We start from the raw sequence: 18,400 nt of genomic DNA, 5'->3' as shown, positions 1-18,400 counted from the left end.
ATTTACTGTTGCTGAGGAATGCAACCCGGAGGAATATCTGTGCAATGTGGGAGCATGTTGTTTCAGTTTAACTGCTTGCTTTCCTCCATCAGTGATTGCATTGATTTCACAGCAGTGTAAGAGTCTCAAATTTTGACTCTTTGAAAGTAATCAAAGCTGAACTCATTTTCTTGTGCTGGAACCCTTCTGTGGAAGTTGAGTCTAGTAAATAATTATTCATTTCTCATTTATTTTATCCTTTAAATCTAGATTTTTCTGGATAAATTGTGATGCTACAGAAGTCAATGGGAGTTTTGCCATTGACTTCCAGAAGGCGAGTTTTAATTTCTCTATTATGTGTCTCTTCATTATTTTTCTCAGCAGTGTCCATTTACTTTTCCCTCACAGTTTCTATTATTTTCTACTATCGTTATTACTCCTTAGACCTAAGAAACAGAGCGAGAGCTGACTTGTGGCAGGACTGATGAAATATTTGGGTTTTCCTGCATTGAGGCCAAGTGTTCAGAAGTATGTGAGTATGGTCAGATAATCATTTGTCCATCAAAAAATATGCATCTAGTAGCCTAGAATAAGATGCTTGAAACAAGCGTCTTATTTACCACCATAATGGTGGTAAAAGTGTGTCAACACTTTGATTTAATTCAAGAATCAGAAGTGCTTTGTCTGTAATTAAAGCTTGTCCTTTTGACAGTCATGAGAATCACAGCTTTTCTTTCAAGAGGTTACCAAAGCTCACAGTTGTAAAAGAAACTGTAACCCATATTTAACATAAGGCTCAAAACACAGAAGGCAATGAAAAACAAAACCAAAAAACCTACTTATTTCTCCTTTTCCAGTGATCATGATTAATTGCAGTGGGAGGAGGAAGAGAAGCTCTGACCCCATGGGCTGTAGTCACAGTGTGGACAGTGAGACCGAATTCTCTCTCAGAAACTTCAGTGGGAAGACAATATGAGTAGAAGATTTCCTGACTGGGCCTCAGTTGATAAAGGAATTGAAAAAGGGATGGATAGCGTGTAGTAGTGGGGGAGAAAGGTTGCAGGGTAAAATCATAAGAAACAGAAAAGGACACAGAGAATACAGTTTAGTGATGTCTCTGGAGTACAGGCTTTTGTTATGTGTAAATTATTTCTGTCTTCTCTTCTGTGAATGGATTCCTTTAGAAAGGTCCGTTAACTTTGGACTTTTCCAGTCAGGCAGGAGTAGGATGTAGTGAAATGTTAGTGTGTGCATTTTCTTTGAGAGTTTCTCCCTCTTCAAAAATCTGAGGTGAACTGATTAAAGTTATTGTAAAACATACTGAAAATTTGGTGAACATAAGAAGGAAGCCATGTCTACAAGATGGTGGCATTTTATTGACTGGATGAATCACTAGTGCTGGTATCTTCTTCTCACCCAAAGGTCTGAGAGGTGAAGTATAGTAGTAAATGATCTTGCTGTAGCTTTATCTAGGTGAACCACTTAGCTGCAAGGGAATGGCTCATCTGGGTAAGCTTTATGGGATTAGGGTCTTTCTTGATGAACTGTTGTCTAAATTGACTCAAGCAAATCCACAAACAGAATTTGACACCCTTTTAAAAAGACTCTTTTTAGATACCTTTTTAAATAGCCATCAGMGATGCAAACATATGAATGAACAGTATTCATATTCTTGTGAGATGGGATGGTGGAAAGGTATGAAGAGCACATTCCCAGCAAACCCTTTTTGCTTGCTCCTCAGTGACAATTCTACTTTTTCCATATATTTTCTATATGACTCATACAATGCAGAAAAAATCTGAAATGTGCAAGAGATTTTAAAAGGTGTTATTTGGTCTGTTTTTCCCCAAAAGCAAGGCAAAATAGGTACCTAGAGTGTCACAGCATGGCGAGTAGAAAAAAAAAATCAGAGAAATCTCAAACAGTGACCAAAATAGCTTTTCTATTGCCTAAAAATACCTTAGACCTTCAGGACTGGAAGTACATGTTGTGTGTCCTGCTGTGAAGCTGGCTGTCTCCCTTTCTTCATCTTGCTGGACTGAGAGATGATGAGAGTTAAAGTTGTGACAATGTGAAGCTGCCATTTGTGCGAGACAGACTCTTGCTAGACCAGAACATCAGGCAAAATAGTATTGACACTGTGTAGAAGGAATGGAAGGTAAGCAGTGTTGTGACTGGAGAGCTCCTGAAATTCCTTCTGTGGGTTCAAAATAGTGGARGGTTTAGCCATAGCTGAGTTTCTCTAGGAGAGGTGGTCTAGCAGGCAGCAGTTTTGCTATGCAAAGATGGGACAAATTAATTCCTCTGGTGCTGTGGTCCTCAGGAGCTGCACACAGTGTTTCCTCCCAGAGACAGGCAAATCACCACTTGGTTAGTATTCATTTTATCCTCCTCCTGTCTAATAYCCTACTTCTTCAAAACAACCAGGAACCAGAGAAAGCAAAAGGAAGAGGCCATGTCTCAGCTCTGCTTTCTTCAGGCAAGATGACCCTCTGCAAGCTTCTTTCACCTTGTATTAGGAAGCAGCATTGCAGCTGAAGCAGTTCTGGAAATCAGATGGACACCACTAATACTGTGTACAGCTATTGCACTTTGTCACGTTTGGGCTATAAAAATCATGATTGCAGGTTTCTTGGTTTGTTTATGTTGTCTTATTGTGCTATTTATCAGATATCTTTAATATCATTATTTCAATGCTCGTTCTGCTTTGATTTCTTTATTCCAGATGCCAAACTGAATGGGCCAGGAGCTGCATTATGTCACAGCCCAAAGAGAGGAGATAGTGCTGAATATCATTACATGACTGCTGAAGAGTGTCTCAGTCAGCTTAATGATAAGCTGATGGAAGTCTATGGGGTAAATACATTGAGCCATGGTTTGCTTTTGGCAGAGAAGCTAGTTGCTATTGTAATTGTTTGTAAAGTTGGTTTGGGGGAACTGTCAGAAAAGTGACTCTGCAAATTATGACGAGTTTCGTGTTTTCTGTTGTCTCAGAATATTTCAGTTAAAACATATTCATTTTACAGGGCAAAGACTGTTTTTTTCTAGCTGCCTTCACTGCAGCAGTGAAGAAATAGCCAAGAAATTAAAAGCTGAGCTATTTTTTCCCATTCTTTTGTGAGCCTAGCCTAGCTTTTACAGACTTTGCAGTTAGTGTAGAATATCTCTGCACTGCTCCTCACAGAATACTCTGACTGAACACAAGTGCAGTCTATCAAGAAGAAGTTTTTTTCTTTGTTTTTTTCTTTTTTTGGTTGATTAACATTAGAATGTACTCCTTGAAATCCCACCATTCTCAAATTCCCTTAAAGTATTTGCCTATTGTCAAAACAAGTCTAGAGCAAACATTTTGTTATGTTAAAATGTGTAGTTGACCTGGTAAATACATTTAGTTAAATGTTCCTTGTTAGGACACCTATTCTGCCTTCCGTAACACAGACACTAACCGTGATGGTGTCATCAACATGCTTGACTTTCGGCACCTCTTGGACAGCTTTCTGTTTAGTCTTAGAGATGAGGAGTTCTTGCGCCTACTGGGTATGTTGAGAATGAACCTGACCTCCACCTTAAATTACAAAGAATTTCGTCAACTGTTTGAGCCCCAAGAAACTAAGGATGTACCTCCTTGGCTGATCCCACCTCACAAGTAAGAGAAAAAGTTGTATAGTGCTTACATTAATCTGATGTGTTTATATGAATGAATGTGTTATATGAAAATTGCTATTAGATATGACTGAAAAAAGATTRGAACGTGTCTTTATCAGGCTGAGGCTGAGCAGCTCTGAAAAGTTATCAGTGATACAGTGTTCAAATAAAATACTAAGTCCAACCTGCAATTAAATTGAATAATAACTCCTGARGACTGTTCAAATCCGTGAGATTAAAAATATATACTGGTACCTGAGCTGGTAGCCTTTGAGCTGAGCTAACACCCAAACTGAAAAACATAACTGGATCTCTTGAATATGCAGAATAGGGCACGCAGTTTGGGGATGTCATTTTGGGTTGAGGAGTAGCTCGGGTGTTACCTGCCTGCCACAGTCCCTGCTGATTCCGAGACTAGCCTCACTGTCAGTGTGCATTAGAGCAGCCCGCGGGTTACACAGCCCAAATCCTTTTACCACCAGAGTACTGAGGTAGGCAAGACTGGGTAAGGTGTGTGGAAATGCTGAGATGCTCTAGGGTGAATGGAAGATAGTGACAATGTGGCAGCAGGCTCCCTTACTCTGAGCAATGATATTGCCTCAAATGTCTGGAATTTAAAGCCTCAGGTTTTCTTTAATGATAAATAGCACTTAGGCAATAAAAAAAAAATCTTAAAAACTCGGTGTGAAACTATGTTTAGCTATGCAAACAGAGATAAATTGATAAAAATAATGACAAGATTCAGCAGGACTGAAAAAACTGGTGATCAGCAACTCATCTCTGCTGAAGCAATGAGGATGTGATATATACACATAGGCTTATTTCCCAGTTTTTATTTGTCTGTTACTGTGTTACTGTTGGCTCAGATGCTAATAATATTTATCTACTTGGTTTGTTTTTCATTTTTTCCTGAATTGGGCAACTGAGTGAATCAAGAACATCAGTCTAAACCTCCTGATCATCACTTGGTTTTGCTAACGGTTGAAATCTGGGATGAATTAATGTCTTGCTCTCTCTTCTGTTTCATTTTCGATTTAGCTCCAAAGTACTCTCAGTTTCAGAACTGTTCCTGTTTTAGAAATCTAACAATGAAAATACAATGATTGACAGCCTTGGGATTGCTTGCAGCTTCCCAGCTAACTTCTTATACCATTTTAAACGGTCAAGAGATTAGGTTTATGGAGTCTTCTCCCAGATATTAGGAGTGGGAAGCTCTGAGAATCGGAAGATTCCCATGCACCTAATGTACCTAAATGAGCCACCTATTTCTGATGATAGGAGATGCCTTCCCTCCAGGACCCAGTCATGTGTGTTCTTGCATAGCTCCCTGATACAGACAGCTCTCTGCACCGTGTGGTAACTCTGCTGGTTCTCTTTCTGAGGAACCTGTTAATCCCTCCATACTTGRACTCTCCCAGAAGCACCAGACCCTCAAAACTTCAGTGCTTGTCATGCTAAGCAGTGACTGAGCTTGCTTGCAAATCTGGGTCTTAGTCCCCAAACTTACCAGCRAGGTCTTGTTAATGCACAAAGACAGTTTTGATCTAAGTTATTGAAGTAAATCAAGGATAATCTTCCTGGAGTCACTCCAGGATATAATTGTTTCTGAGCTAATTAACATTTCCTTCTATGTGGAGAAATGATCGTGCCGTCTCTTGAGTTTGAGGGAGAATTGAACAACACTGATTTGAAAATAAATAGGGAATTAAAAAATTTAAAACATCTTCGCTAACCTGCAGCTAGGGAAATAAGGCAGTATTTAAAGAATTAAGTTTACACAGATGTGAAGTAACAGTCTTTAATGTGTATCTTAGAAACTAGGAAATCACTGCTGCCATGAAGAACAACAAAAGGAAAGGAAACTTGTGGAGATTAAAGATTCCACTAACGTACAGCATAGTTAGTTGTTACTTTTTTTTTCTTTTCTTTTTTTTTTCTGAGAAAAAAACAGATGATAACGGAGGCAGAGCTAGCTTGTGATCAGGCTCATTACTACCTTGTTATCAAAGCAAGAACCAGATGGCATGACCTAGCAAGGGTAAGAAGAATGTTTTCTTTAAATAAATAAAACTGCACTAATGTATTTCAGGACATTATGCAATGTTGATCTTCAGATTCTATAAATATTCAAAAAGACCCTTGCAAAATAGCTCATTAATCATAAAAACTTACTATGTGAATTAAAAGAAATCAACACTTTGAATAATGTTCAATTTTTGTAGTGTTAATTATATAGTAGTGCTATTATAGTTTATATAGTAGTGCTATCGTCGTTATTTCTAAAAATTTATTTATATTTTAGTGTTGTTGACTTTACTTAATGATTCTGTTTTAAGAGTAGTAATCGGCCTCATCTGAGGCCCATTTGACTAGATGCCATACACAAACACCCATCTCCTTGCTCACACCCRGTGTTGCCAAGCAGAGTGAAGGGTGAGCATTCATAGAGACTTTTCATAAAACAATCCCTAAAAATTAATTCCAATGTTTTTAACAGTTAAATAGTTGCAATAGCCAGAGAACAAAGCAGCATAAGGAAAAATGAAGCTAAATTTTAATCAAATGTTTGCGTGAGACAATAGTTCTTATGGTTTGAGCTTGCAAGATGAGTGTGTAAAAGAAAGAGAAAAAAACCCCAAAATCTTAGTTATGATCTTAGGTACGTTTACTATTTTCATCTTCCATTGGTGTGCTTCAGCAGCAGGAATTTCTGTACATGGATATGCAATTTTAGTGTTTATATCTGTGTATTCACCATCAATAAGAGACTTTCTACACAGAGTCAGTCCACCACTAAAAATGAAATTWAAAAAAAAATTGTTTTAATGAAATTCAGACTTATTTTTTTTCTCAGTTCACATTATTCATTAAGTTTATAGAGATTTATTTTCAAGCTTGCTAGTTCTTGCTAGTGATTTCTTTCACATTCCAGAGTTTTCAGGAATATGACAGTGAAGGAAACGGTATTATACGGTCTGAGGATTTGAAAGAAGTCTTGTTCAGATTTGGCATTCCAGTCACCCCAGAAGAATTTAAGAAGCTTTGGGCAAGGTATGACAACTCTAAATGATTAGCTCTTACAATAATGTATCTTTTATAGGATTACAGAGCCTTTGGCAGTGCAGTGAATTACAATAGAGCATACTGCCCAGGAAAACTTCTCTTTTTTTTATGAATGTGACCTTAAATCATGACAATGTGTTACACGARGCTACATTGTATCATGCTAAAGTCGAGAATACAATTAGATCCATCAGTTTCCAATGAATTCAAAGACAGTTTTTCTGTTGACTTTGGTATCCCCAGTCCCTTTAATTTAATATACGTGTTCATCTAGGATGGCACTTTGGGTCACAAGTTAAATTAACTTGTTTTTCATCAATTTAGTTTGCACAAACAAATGCCTACCTCAGTTTGCTGTGAGTGAAAGCCAGCTCCAAGCATCTCAGGTCAGCTGGGAAATGCACATGGAGCTTCCATCAAGGGGCTCCACSGAGCACCTTGTGGTGCCCATTTGGCTGAAGTCAGCGCTACCTCCTTTGCAGAGCACTAAACTGGCTTGCAACATTCTCAACCTAAATAAAAGTGATTCAGTCAAAATAAAATCGCTACATGCCAAATACATAACAGAAGAAAGTAAGGTAATTTCATGCTGTGTAAAGATGGCAAGTAATACCATGAAATGTTTTTATAGGCGAGTAATTTGTTCTGAAGTGGGGGGGAAATACTTGTCTGCTCTCAGCTAAGAGGAGCGTGCAATAAACTGTCTTTGAGAAGGCATAGATGTCAGCTATATGTGACATTATATAAAAAACTTCCTTCATTACAGGTTTATTTAAAAAAAAAWAATCACTCTCCCCAACATAAAGAACCCAAGTGTATTCCATTGTGGTTTCAAACTGCTTTAACTGTATGGTTTATTTTTTCCTAGCACTGATTCATCTCTGAATTATTTTCTACTCCGTTAGATTTTACTTTCCATTCTTATTCCTTATGGATGCCATGGCACACTGAAGAGTCTCCTCTTCATGCAGTCATCTGCTGCACGGTTTCACTCCCACAAGCCACTGCTTTGATAGAACAGATAAAATCTCTTACGTGCCTCATACAGCTGTAAGTTGAATAAAGGAATTAGAGTGGAGCTGAGGCTAAATTAGGCATTACCATGCATCGGAGCACTAGCAGTGGGAGACACTGCAGGGGACAATCCTATGGAAATGTTCATACCTAGGAAAATATGAAAAAAATGTTTGTGAAGTTAAGCACACACTGCTGAAGGGTTATTACAATTCTGAGCCTCTCAGATGTGTGTGACCCGTTTGAGACGTTTGTGGCTGAAGTTTCAGACGTCTGATGCTCTTTGTCTCAGGTCAGGCCCGGCAAAGCAGCTSTGCTGAGAGCCAGAGAACGCTCCTGACAATTTGTTCCTCAGGGTAAAATTTTCAAAACCAACTGTGTGATGATGAAGCCTACATCCTACCTTGTGAGTCTCATATAAAGTCGCTCACTCATTCTCTGTGTGGTATGGCACCTCTATAAGGAAGGCAAGCCATGAGATTTAAGCTGCTAAGTCACTTAAGGACATCTGTAATGCTTTTCTATGAGGAGTACATGAATATTTAAAAGGAGCGTTTCTTTTTCAAGGTATGATACAGATGCAAAAGGATATCTTACTCACCAAGAATTTTTACAGAAGCTGGGGATAGAGTTTGCACCCGCTGACATMGGGCTCAGCAGACATATCACAGAAGACAACCCTGCGCACTTAAAAGCACATTATAATAATCAGCAAAAAAAGCATTCAAAGCTGGAAGAGCAACAGAAACAGCRAACTAATGCTCTGCATGTAAATGAAGTGAAAAAGCAGATCAAGTAAGTTATTTATGAGCTTGGCATATAACTTTCTGTGKTTGTGTTTGGTTTGTTAAGATGACAGAATGTACAATACAAATGTTATTTTACAAAAAAGTCTCTGAAAAAGAGTCTTACAAGGTGGATGAGTTTTATACATAGTGTTATTCCCATCATTTTGCTGAAGATAAGCCTAGCCCAGCATTGTGAAAGCATTGTGAAAATATTCTCCATGGCTGTATATTACTCAATTTTTTAGATGTTATGGAAACATCTTTATTGGTAAATCAGAGTAGCCACAAACATTCCCAGCTGCTGGAACGTGATTACCTGTGGTGTTACAAACCTTGTTGCACTTTGGCCTCTGCCAATTAATATTATCCCTAATCGCTCCCAGCATAGCYGAGGGACAAGAAGGCTTCAAGGACCTTCTTCTACTTAACACAGAGTGTGCAGGCCGCGGCTCTCTTTCAGGGACCGAGAAGATTCACCAGCGGAGATGTTTATTGCTGTGGACACAGCCTGTGGTTCCATGAGGGCACTGCTGTCAGCTGAGACTGAGTAAGCGTGGTTTGCTCACCCTGCAGTGCTCTCCTCCTCAGGCTGCTCCAGGCACGGTAGGTTTAGACCTGCCTGRTGGTCAATAGCAGGGGCTTTCATTGCAGCTGCCGTGGCTGGACATTTGGGACACTTTGGTCCCATAGCCTATCCTGCCCCACTGATGAGAGCAAAGTAGCAATCACAGTTGGGTTCACAGCCCTCTAGCAGCTACTGAAAATGTCAGGAAATGCCTCAGCAGAAGCAGCAAAAAAAAAAAAAAAAAAAGACAGCTATAGAAAGGATGTACCTCAAGAGCAATAAGCCTCCGGTCCCCAAGCAAGAGGCGTCTGCCTCAAGCAAAATCAACACTCACAGAGTTAATAGGTCATTGCTGCTGAGAAGAACACTTGGCAAACAAAGGACAACATGATGTCCTACTCAGAGTGAAGTCCAACAGTCCGTGCTTGCCCTAGGAATGCTGTGGTAATTAGCCTGATACTAGGTGCAGGATTCCCAAACCTGCCAACAGAGAAAGGCAGCAGATTCTCCTGCTGTTAAATCTTTAGATCCCAGTACACTGCTCTTAAATCTTTAGATCCCATGTTGGGGCCAGTTACCACTTGGGTGCTTATCATGTTTTCTGCTCATGCTTTCTCTCCTTTCCAGAAATGATTTTGTGTGTGTGTGTGTGTGTGTGTGTGTGTTTTAATGACTCAGAACATTCTGAGTGAGAAACACTCAGAAGCAAGGTAATGCAAGAATATATACCCCACAAAAGCACCGAGTTGCTTTCCTTTGTGCTTGGAAAGTATCTAGATGTTATAGGAGCTAATACATTAATAATGATGATTATTATGATTATGAGAATTCCCCATGATATTGTTGATGCAGGTGTTACACCTATAAACAAAGATGAGAAACCACCTCTTGCAAGTACAAAGTAATCCTCAGAAATCATTAGACAAAAAAAAAAAGCCTCTAAGCTAAGACTTTGGGCTTTATATCCTGTTTTTTAATGCTATTTTTAGTGTCCCAAGTCACATGAAGGAATCAAGGCCAAAACTCTCCTTTCTGTCCAGCATCACGCTATCCCACCTGCACTGCAGCTTGCTGTGCTGCAGTCTGCCCTTGTGACACATGGCAGGTATCAACAAATGTTTCACCTGTGCAAAAACTGTGTAATATCCAACAGAGATGATTAAGCAGCCAGCGTGCTGTAGGTGTTGGTTATTACAGTATTTGCGTCTGGCTGATGAGAAGCTTGGGCCTTAACTGCCTCCTGCTGAGCTCTTCCACTCAATTTGTCATTGTTTCTTACCCATTAGTGCAAGCCCAAGTGCAGTCTGGCCCTACCTCCAATAAGTAATACTGTGAGTAGGGAAAAGCTGTACTGCAAACAGAAATTATGCAGCATGGCCCAAAGATGCAGATACTCATCCTGAGGCAGTGGGGAGTAATTTAATCAATGAGGAAGGCACACGAGGTAAATAATAATAATAATTTAGAAGTGTTTAGTTTTGAAACCATACTATGATAACAACTATATACCCGTGCATATGCAAATACATAGGACGGTGCACAGTGATCGCGTAATCATCATTTGGAGGAGAACAGGAGTTGGCAGACTGGATCAGAGACCATCTCATTTAGTATCTGGTATTAAGCAACGCTAAATATTTCTGGTGGAGGTGGAGCAGCCTTCTAAAAGATGGACATAGGAAATTCTGCCCCCTAAACCAGGGCTGTCTCCTCTTGGGCTATTTAAAGGTTTAGCATATGCCTGCAGGCAACATTTTCATACCCTTTTAGCAAAGGATGTTATTGTTACTATTCTGGCTTTTCTGCTTTCTCTATATGCTTAAAAAGACCCTGTTTTGTTCTTAGTCTTTTCAGTCAGTGCCTTCTTACAGGAATAATCCCCCAGCTTTATTGCTTGTGGCCTGCAAAACTCTGTGGTCTTTTTATTGATTATTCTCACCTTTCAATTCCACTGGAGGCTCCCTTCTTGTTTCCCACTCTTTCTTACCCACTTCCTAGACAGTGGAATGGTCCAGGGGTAGCAGGTCCTGGGTGTCGTTCTCTCCTGGAAAGCCTGAAGTGCCAGAGGGGCATCCAGGCCTCTGAGCTCCTCAAATGTCATACAGAGCCTTTGAAAGCTGTAAGYGACTTTTCATCCAGAGTCATTGTGTGAAGAATGAAATCCATGTGCGTGGTGACTCTCAAGGCCACGATCCAGTGGACTGTCCGCCTTTGCCTCCAGAAGGAGAAAAGACRTGAGCCACAGGAAGCAGAAATGGGCACTGTGCCCTTCTGCCAGAAAAAAACCTCAGTGCAAGGAGATCTCTTCTTGGACAGGAGAGGAGATCTCTTCTCGGACAGGAGAGAGGATAGAGCGGCCACAAAACATGACCGTGGTCACGCACATGCCTCTCAGCCCCTACGCTGTTCTCACTGAGCTTCCAGCCGTCCCATTCTGCCTTGGAGGAGGCAAGGGCTCCTTGCAAGGGCTGAATTTTTGGGATCCACTTTAGGACAACCAGGAGCAGAACCTGCAGCCCATTGTGTGGCCACACTCAAGCTCTGCCTTTACCATCCGTACACACAGGGGCTGCATCCAGGTCCTTCTTCCTGGCTTTCTGCAGGGGCCACAAACCTTTGGAGCAGTTGGAGTGCTCTGTGATTACACACTGTGAAGCAGACAAAGGCTCTGGACATCTTAAAATTCAAAACGTAGTGCTGAGCCTTTTTTTTTTTTCCATTTCTTTCTTTCTGTTGTAACTCATAGGAACAAATAATCCAAATTAGAAGCAGACACTGAACAGTGGCTCTCCAGCTCTTCAAGAGAAATACAAAGCATTCACAAGAAAATACTTTTTTGGCAGTATATCTTGAACTATGGTTTAAAACCTCATGTACTCCATGCACGTATTTACTGCTGCAAGTGGAATAATTACTGCTTGGAAACCTTTATTCAGTCCAAAAATATTGCCTGCTTCAATTTTCTAAAAATATGTATCTCACAAACTGTTTTGATTTTACCTCTCATTGGCAAGGTTTAAGCAGAAGACAATAGCCATGAAGAGCTAGCATTTGACAGAATAGCGCTGAAGGAACGTACAACTGTAAAGGATTTCAGAATTTTTTTGCTGCAGTRGCACAGCCATATCCTTTAAAGCACACCCTTACAATGTGGAGGAAGCAGGGCTGTATGGTCTGCTCTTCTGGGGCTGGAGGAGATGATTGAATTTACAAAGTGCATTTACAAAGAAGTGCCCTTAGGGAAGTCGGTTGTTTTTGACTTCTAGGCTGCTGCACCCTGCTTGCTAGTGTGACTGTCTGGCTTTGAGTGAGATGCAAATACCACATGGTAACGGGAGTATGTGAGAAAGAAGGAGGAATTAAGGAGAAAAAAAAAAAAGAGAGATTTGAAAGTGAGAGAAAAGGTGATAGCTCTTTTGGGGCTTTTAGAAACTCTAAAACACACAGGCAGTATTGCAGGCTCCTTTAAAAGATTCACATGATGTTTGAAACCACTATACAGTGTAGTATAGATTCATCAGAAGGAAGCTCACAGCTATTTTCTGGAATACTATAATGGTAGGAGCTATAAATGTTTTTAATGATATGAAGCCAAACCAGGGTGAGAGGGCCAACCATGCAGCTATATAAAGCAGATTGAAGGAACATTGCACTTCCAAGGAGAGATACAGGTTTTACAGGGGAATGCAAAAGAGGAATCCTCTGAATAATGTTAAGTTGATCTTAAAATAGGGGTTTGATCAAGTAGTATGGCATTTGGGGAGATTGTACTGTAAGGGATCCGATAGGGATTGGAATCACAGACCAAAGCTGCTACACCAGGAAGCCAGGATCTAGAGTTGGGGACCGCAAGCTTGGCCAATCATAAGGGACAATATGAAGATATCAGAAGAGGTACAGAATGTGCTGGCTATTGGAAATGGAAAATGGAAAACAGATTTGAAGACGCTCATGAGAGCTATCTGCAAAAAGTTGCAAAAATGAGATATAGGAAAATTCATAGATTTAAATTATGTCCAGGAGTTCGGAGATATTGAAGTACCTATAACAAAATACGGTTATTTTGCAAGGCCTTGTGACTGGAAAAGAAGAAACAGAGCAGAACACCTGAGACACACCCCAAGTCTGTATGATGGTGTGCAAGCTAAAAGTGCATTGAAATACCACACAGGTATTTGCTGCAAAAGGGCTTGATTAAAGTAGTGAATCTGGTAAAGGAACTAGAAACACAGGAGATCAGTTCCCAAACGTCATTAATGTCAGAGATAAACTGGATGCATCATATAAAAGCGTACTCTCCCGACAGCCTGTGCTGCTCCAAATGTTCCCCTGGCTGTGACGTGGAAGATTGATAAAGGAGGCAGATTGTGTAGGAATAATGGGGAGAAGTTTGAAAATGTAAGACCCACTTAGCAACAGTAACAAAAAAAGACAAGTCACTGAGATGGTCTTTAAAACTAGTGAGGCTAAAACTAGTGAGGACAGACACTTTCCTATAGAGGATATTTCTAGGAAAAGGATCGCATATTTTCATGCAAATATATCTAAACTTTTGCACAAATTTCTGTTCCTGTACTGGATCCAAGCAGGATTCCTTCCATGGGAGGAGTTCAATACCATGCACTTTTAGTCCACACAGGGAATTCTCCTTTCACAGACTTTCTTTTGACTAAGAATTCATTGTTGAGAAGTATAAGAAAGGCCATTCACTTGAAACAGCTATGGCTGCTAAAATAGGTACAAGAGGTGCCTAGTATCTATTTTAGATACCAGAAATGCCCGCGAGGGTTTGAGAAGTAGGATTAGACAGAAATATAAATGGAAGGACAGAGAAATAACAGAAAAGATTAACTCAAAACAAGACACAAAAGGGCTATTACAAATATGCTGTCCACAAAGATAAGGTGTCCAGAGGCCTGTTGGTGTGATGAATACTACAGAAAAGTTCCTATCAAGCCTGGCAATCTGCACAGACGGCTTTTGAGTCACTGCCTAAAATGCATGCACAGGACTGGCAATCGGGGAAGAGTTCCCAAATGAAGGCATTCATACAGACAGCTTCAGACCTTATATGACACTAGAGGCAACACAAAGTTATCAAAAGAAGGCTTACAGGCAATATTATTGAAAAAATACACAACAGAAATCTGTGGGCTGTGGTTCAAAGGCCCGTGTGAGCACTCTAGGATGGCAAGAAATGTTACTGATTTGTTTGTCGATCTGTTATGTTCAGAAGTGGCACAAACTGTTTCGCAGCCGTGGTGAAAGGAAGGTTGGCTAGTAGTTTGACAATAAAGATAAACTGAAGAGATACTTTCTGACTGAAGACTGAAGATATTCTTTCTAGAGCACTTAATCAGTCTATTCTTGAAAACACATAGAAGGACATAACACATGGAAATGTAATGTAAAAAAGAATTATTTCAGAGGAAAGCGAGCTGGGTTTTCTGTGTTTTATAGAGAAGATGCCACAATGCAGACAATCCTGAAGATCAGCACTTATCAGATAGATAGGGCATTACATACCAAGCCATATCACCAATTCAGATTAGAGTTTTCTATCTTTACTGACAGACACTTTACAGGTAGCAAAAATAGTGGTGTCAGTGAATTACAACTTGACATGCTTCACAAAATACAGGAGACTCATAAGCATATTCAAAAATGTGAAAGAACAGAGCCTATGGGGATATATCTGAATAGATACAATTTAGGCATTAATCTGAAATTGCATTTTGATAGTATTTAACATCAGAACATACCACAACAGACACTAACTCTGTGCTTTTAGGGGCATGGCATCCCAGAAATTTTGTCTAGCAATGTTCCACTGTTCAGCAGCTAGAACTYGAAATTATTTGTAAGGAATGATTACAATATGTCCCGCCTCATCCAGATGTCCTCAGTTCAATGAGAAGCTGGGCTGAAACTGTTAAAAGACAGTTCAAGTAGGTTGTGGAGCTCAAAAGAATCCCAAACTTGAGAACACCTCTTTGAAAAGTGGCTTATTGCTAGCTGAAACTTTATTGAGCAGACAGTCCCAGTATTCCCAATTCCATCCAAATGACGGCGAAAGATAAAATGGGTCTGAATCATATAATAAATTGCTAACAAAAGTCATACTATAATTAAAATCTTGCAAAGTAGGTCATTTCCTTGGCTCTGAGAGTTGGGKGGGAAATAATCATGCGAAGTACAAACGCTAGAAGGACAGATCCTTAGGAGAAGCGATGGGCAAGGAAGATCTCTGAAAGGAAAAGGGTGAGCATGCCTACAGCCTCTTGGAAAGAAATGGAAAACCAAGGGTTCTGCAATGCTGTCAGTAGAAAGACAGCAGGCATAGCTAGAGCTGAGCCCAGATGCCTCTGAGGAAATCCATGAGAGGTTGTAGAGCTCTGGCAGGACTCACCAATCATCACTACAAAATGTATAAAGATTAACATGTCCTTTACTGGTCTTAAAAGAAGTGGCCATTGAGTCATACGAAGGAGTAAATATAAGAATTGGATGCTGGCCCATTGACAGCGGCTTAGCAGGAAGGAGTGAACTGGCCTAAGCTCTTAGATCCACACACAGACTTGGCAAGAGAATGAGGCAATGAATCATGCTTGATTATGTGGGTTATGATCTTGAACTGCATTATCTCTGTAATCAGCCTTTTATAGCACAAATTCTGATTCCCTGCAGTACTTGCACTCCACACTCTGTGGCCTAGGGCTGGCAGAAAGAGCAGTCCCAAAGCAAAGGGAGTGCAGCTGTAGTTGTTAACTCAAATCAAAACTTGATATTTCTTCCATATAGGTATCATCTTGTAAGTGATAAATATATGTAGATAAKTTATTTATGTCTGATGATCTCCATCAAGACGTAATTCACAGCTATTTTGATCTTACGTTAATCTTGGGTGACTTTGGCAGTGAACTGAGGACGTGCAGTAACAAGAGATGTCGGTGYCTGCTTGGTCTCTTGAGCCACAGTGTGCAGGGGCTTGTATTGGCTCAAGAGTAGAGAGGCTGGGAGGGCTATTGCTTGGGTTTCCCAAGTTTCATCGAGCAGTTTATGGTGTCATTAAACTGTGAGAGACAAAATAAGTGGAAAGAAGTACCTGTGTTTTGAAGCCYGAATTTGTTAGTATACATGAAATGGTAAATATCTTGGGGAAGTTTAAGGTAGTGCCACAAAGTCCAGATAAGTCAGTAGGAGCACTACATGTCTTCCCTTGGGCATGGATGAGGCTCTGGAATACTTCAGTTTTGCTCAGGTCTGATTGTCTTTGTTAAATAGTTCTTTTTGCCATATCAAAGTTTCAGGAGCCTCAAATCAGGACAGACTTTAAAAGACAGAGAATTTTATTTTGTATCTGCAGTTTTGAATGGACAGAGTAATCAGTAARTCATCATTTGTTTTCAGTTGGAGGTTTTACCTATGCAATTTTGTGTGTAAATAAAATATTAAATAGTGTGGTGGATGGGAAAGGGAGAGAAAATATGATTTTTTTTTTTTTTTTTTGTAAATTACTTGGCATTACAATTTTTTTAAAATCAATCTTTGGATAAATTATATCAGCTTTCCACACACAAATAAGCTCAAGATCTTTCCTTGCTCTTCCACCCCCATTTTGTATAGTTACAGTTATAGTTATTTTTATCCTTTTTATTTTATTTAGCAAAGAAAACCTACTCTCTTTCATGGATAAATTTAGAAATTACTCCCAGAATTTCAGGAAAGTTTTTCAAAAAACGGATAAAAACAGAGATAGCTACATAACAGTATGTGACCTGCGCAAGATCCTGCAAGAATTTGACTATTTCCTTGACTATGAGCAGTTCAGTGATCTTCTAAATGGGTTTGTACAATTATTTGCTAAATGTCTCTTCAGTCACATCTAGCAGAGGCTGTAAGCTTGTACTCGTGTTAAACATGTAAGATGCTTTGCTAAAAGCAGTGGAGCTACCCACATGCCTGCCCATGAGTGAAAAATCTTTCTAGGCTACCGGCTTTGCAGGTAATGAGGGTGAAATGGCTTCTTACATAAAACTAGCATGTTCTGGATATGTGTATTTGTTTGCTAGTTTGTTTTCTTTATTTATTTCAATTTAATAGAGCAAATGTGTGAAAGAGATCCTGTTTCAAATGGGAGTAGAATTATAACAGACTATAAAACAGTAATAATTTTCAAATGCTGCCGCCATGAAAAGCTGTGTGTTTGATGTTGTRTGTTAATATGAGCAAGAAGAAAAATTTGTATGTGGAGGCTGAAGACCACAAAGGACCTGATCCAACACTGGGTAGTTGGGGTACTCCCAGCCCCCCAAGGATCACACTTTTGGCACCACTGGGCTTTGTGGTCTACAGCTTGCCAGACCAGACTGTTTTACGTTTGAAATAAAATTAACAAAGTCTTTTCACAGTTCACCTTTAATTGAGTGATCAACTTTTTTTATGAATTGAAACCCTAATAAGAATCTGCTGCTTGTTTCTTTCTCAAAGACCTCTTGATGATAAACACCTCTATTCATTGTAATTTTGTGCAGATTATTCCTTTCTTGATCCAAAATAGTCTTTTCTAAATAATACAGAGTAGATTAGCATATGCATTTAGTTTTATTACTAAAATTTTAATGCCCACTTGGCAATTTATTTCTCTGCTGAAATGGTGTTGATTATTTCCTTTTCCACACACTGTCTCCAATATTGGAGCCAGCTTGACACAGGGTAGTATGTGGGAGTGCTGTGCAGCTGCAAGATGCAAAATCAGGGCTCTTGAATATTATTTCCTTACTAGCAGATACTGGGTCTGTAGCTAATTTCTTTTCCAGCCTTTTATAAAGCGTCCTCTTTGTTTTACTGGCTCTCGCCATTAATTAGACATTTTTGTAACTGGATATTCCGGTGATTGGTAGCTGAAGCATTGGTCCCTAGTGAAAGAGATGATAAAAGTACATTACAGTAATTCAGCCTTACATGAGAAATTTATTAGGTAGTGGGGACAACTTCGCTGTCAAGGCTTGACTCTGTAGAACTTGCCTTGACCGTAACTCTCATTACAGAGCTTAATGCAAGCATGAAAAATCCAGCCTTTCCCCTGCAGCATAGGAATTTTCTATCCATTACATATATGCAGAGAATCTGCAGTTCTGATAACTGCCTATAAAATTAATGAAGTCTATTAAAATCCCCTCTGCAGTTGGTAACTCTATATCAAAAAAACTAAGTGTGATCTAGCCTGGAGACTCTCCGGTTGTCTTTCAACGGTAGGAAATTCCATAAACTGACTACGCTGGATACTTGCTGGGGAAGCAAGTGCAGAACATGCCCCTGCTATTGTCCTGCTGGGTGGTAATGA

At 39.7% G+C, this 18,400-nt stretch overlaps 1 protein-coding gene across 1 annotated transcript in view; it reads left to right on the top strand.

The window, feature by feature from the left end:
* Window positions 1-18,400, top strand: part of EFCAB6 (EF-hand calcium binding domain 6) — a 100,727-nt gene that overhangs the window by 57,381 nt on the left and 24,946 nt on the right. Inside the window, exons 15-20 of the mRNA XM_026054269.1 lie at window positions 2,705-2,835; window positions 3,390-3,625; window positions 5,566-5,662; window positions 6,557-6,675; window positions 8,269-8,496; window positions 16,721-16,900. Of these exons, the coding sequence (XP_025910054.1) occupies window positions 2,705-2,835; window positions 3,390-3,625; window positions 5,566-5,662; window positions 6,557-6,675; window positions 8,269-8,496; window positions 16,721-16,900 (991 nt within the window). The remainder of the gene's footprint in view (window positions 1-2,704; window positions 2,836-3,389; window positions 3,626-5,565; window positions 5,663-6,556; window positions 6,676-8,268; window positions 8,497-16,720; window positions 16,901-18,400) is intronic.

Source organism: Nothoprocta perdicaria, unplaced genomic scaffold (assembly GCF_003342845.1).
Source record: "Nothoprocta perdicaria isolate Ctin4 unplaced genomic scaffold, notPer1 scaffold_120, whole genome shotgun sequence".
NCBI lineage: Eukaryota > Metazoa > Chordata > Aves > Tinamiformes > Tinamidae > Nothoprocta > Nothoprocta perdicaria.
The sequence above is the reverse complement of the archived record's forward strand: the minus strand, read 5'-3'. Positions and strand labels throughout refer to the sequence as shown.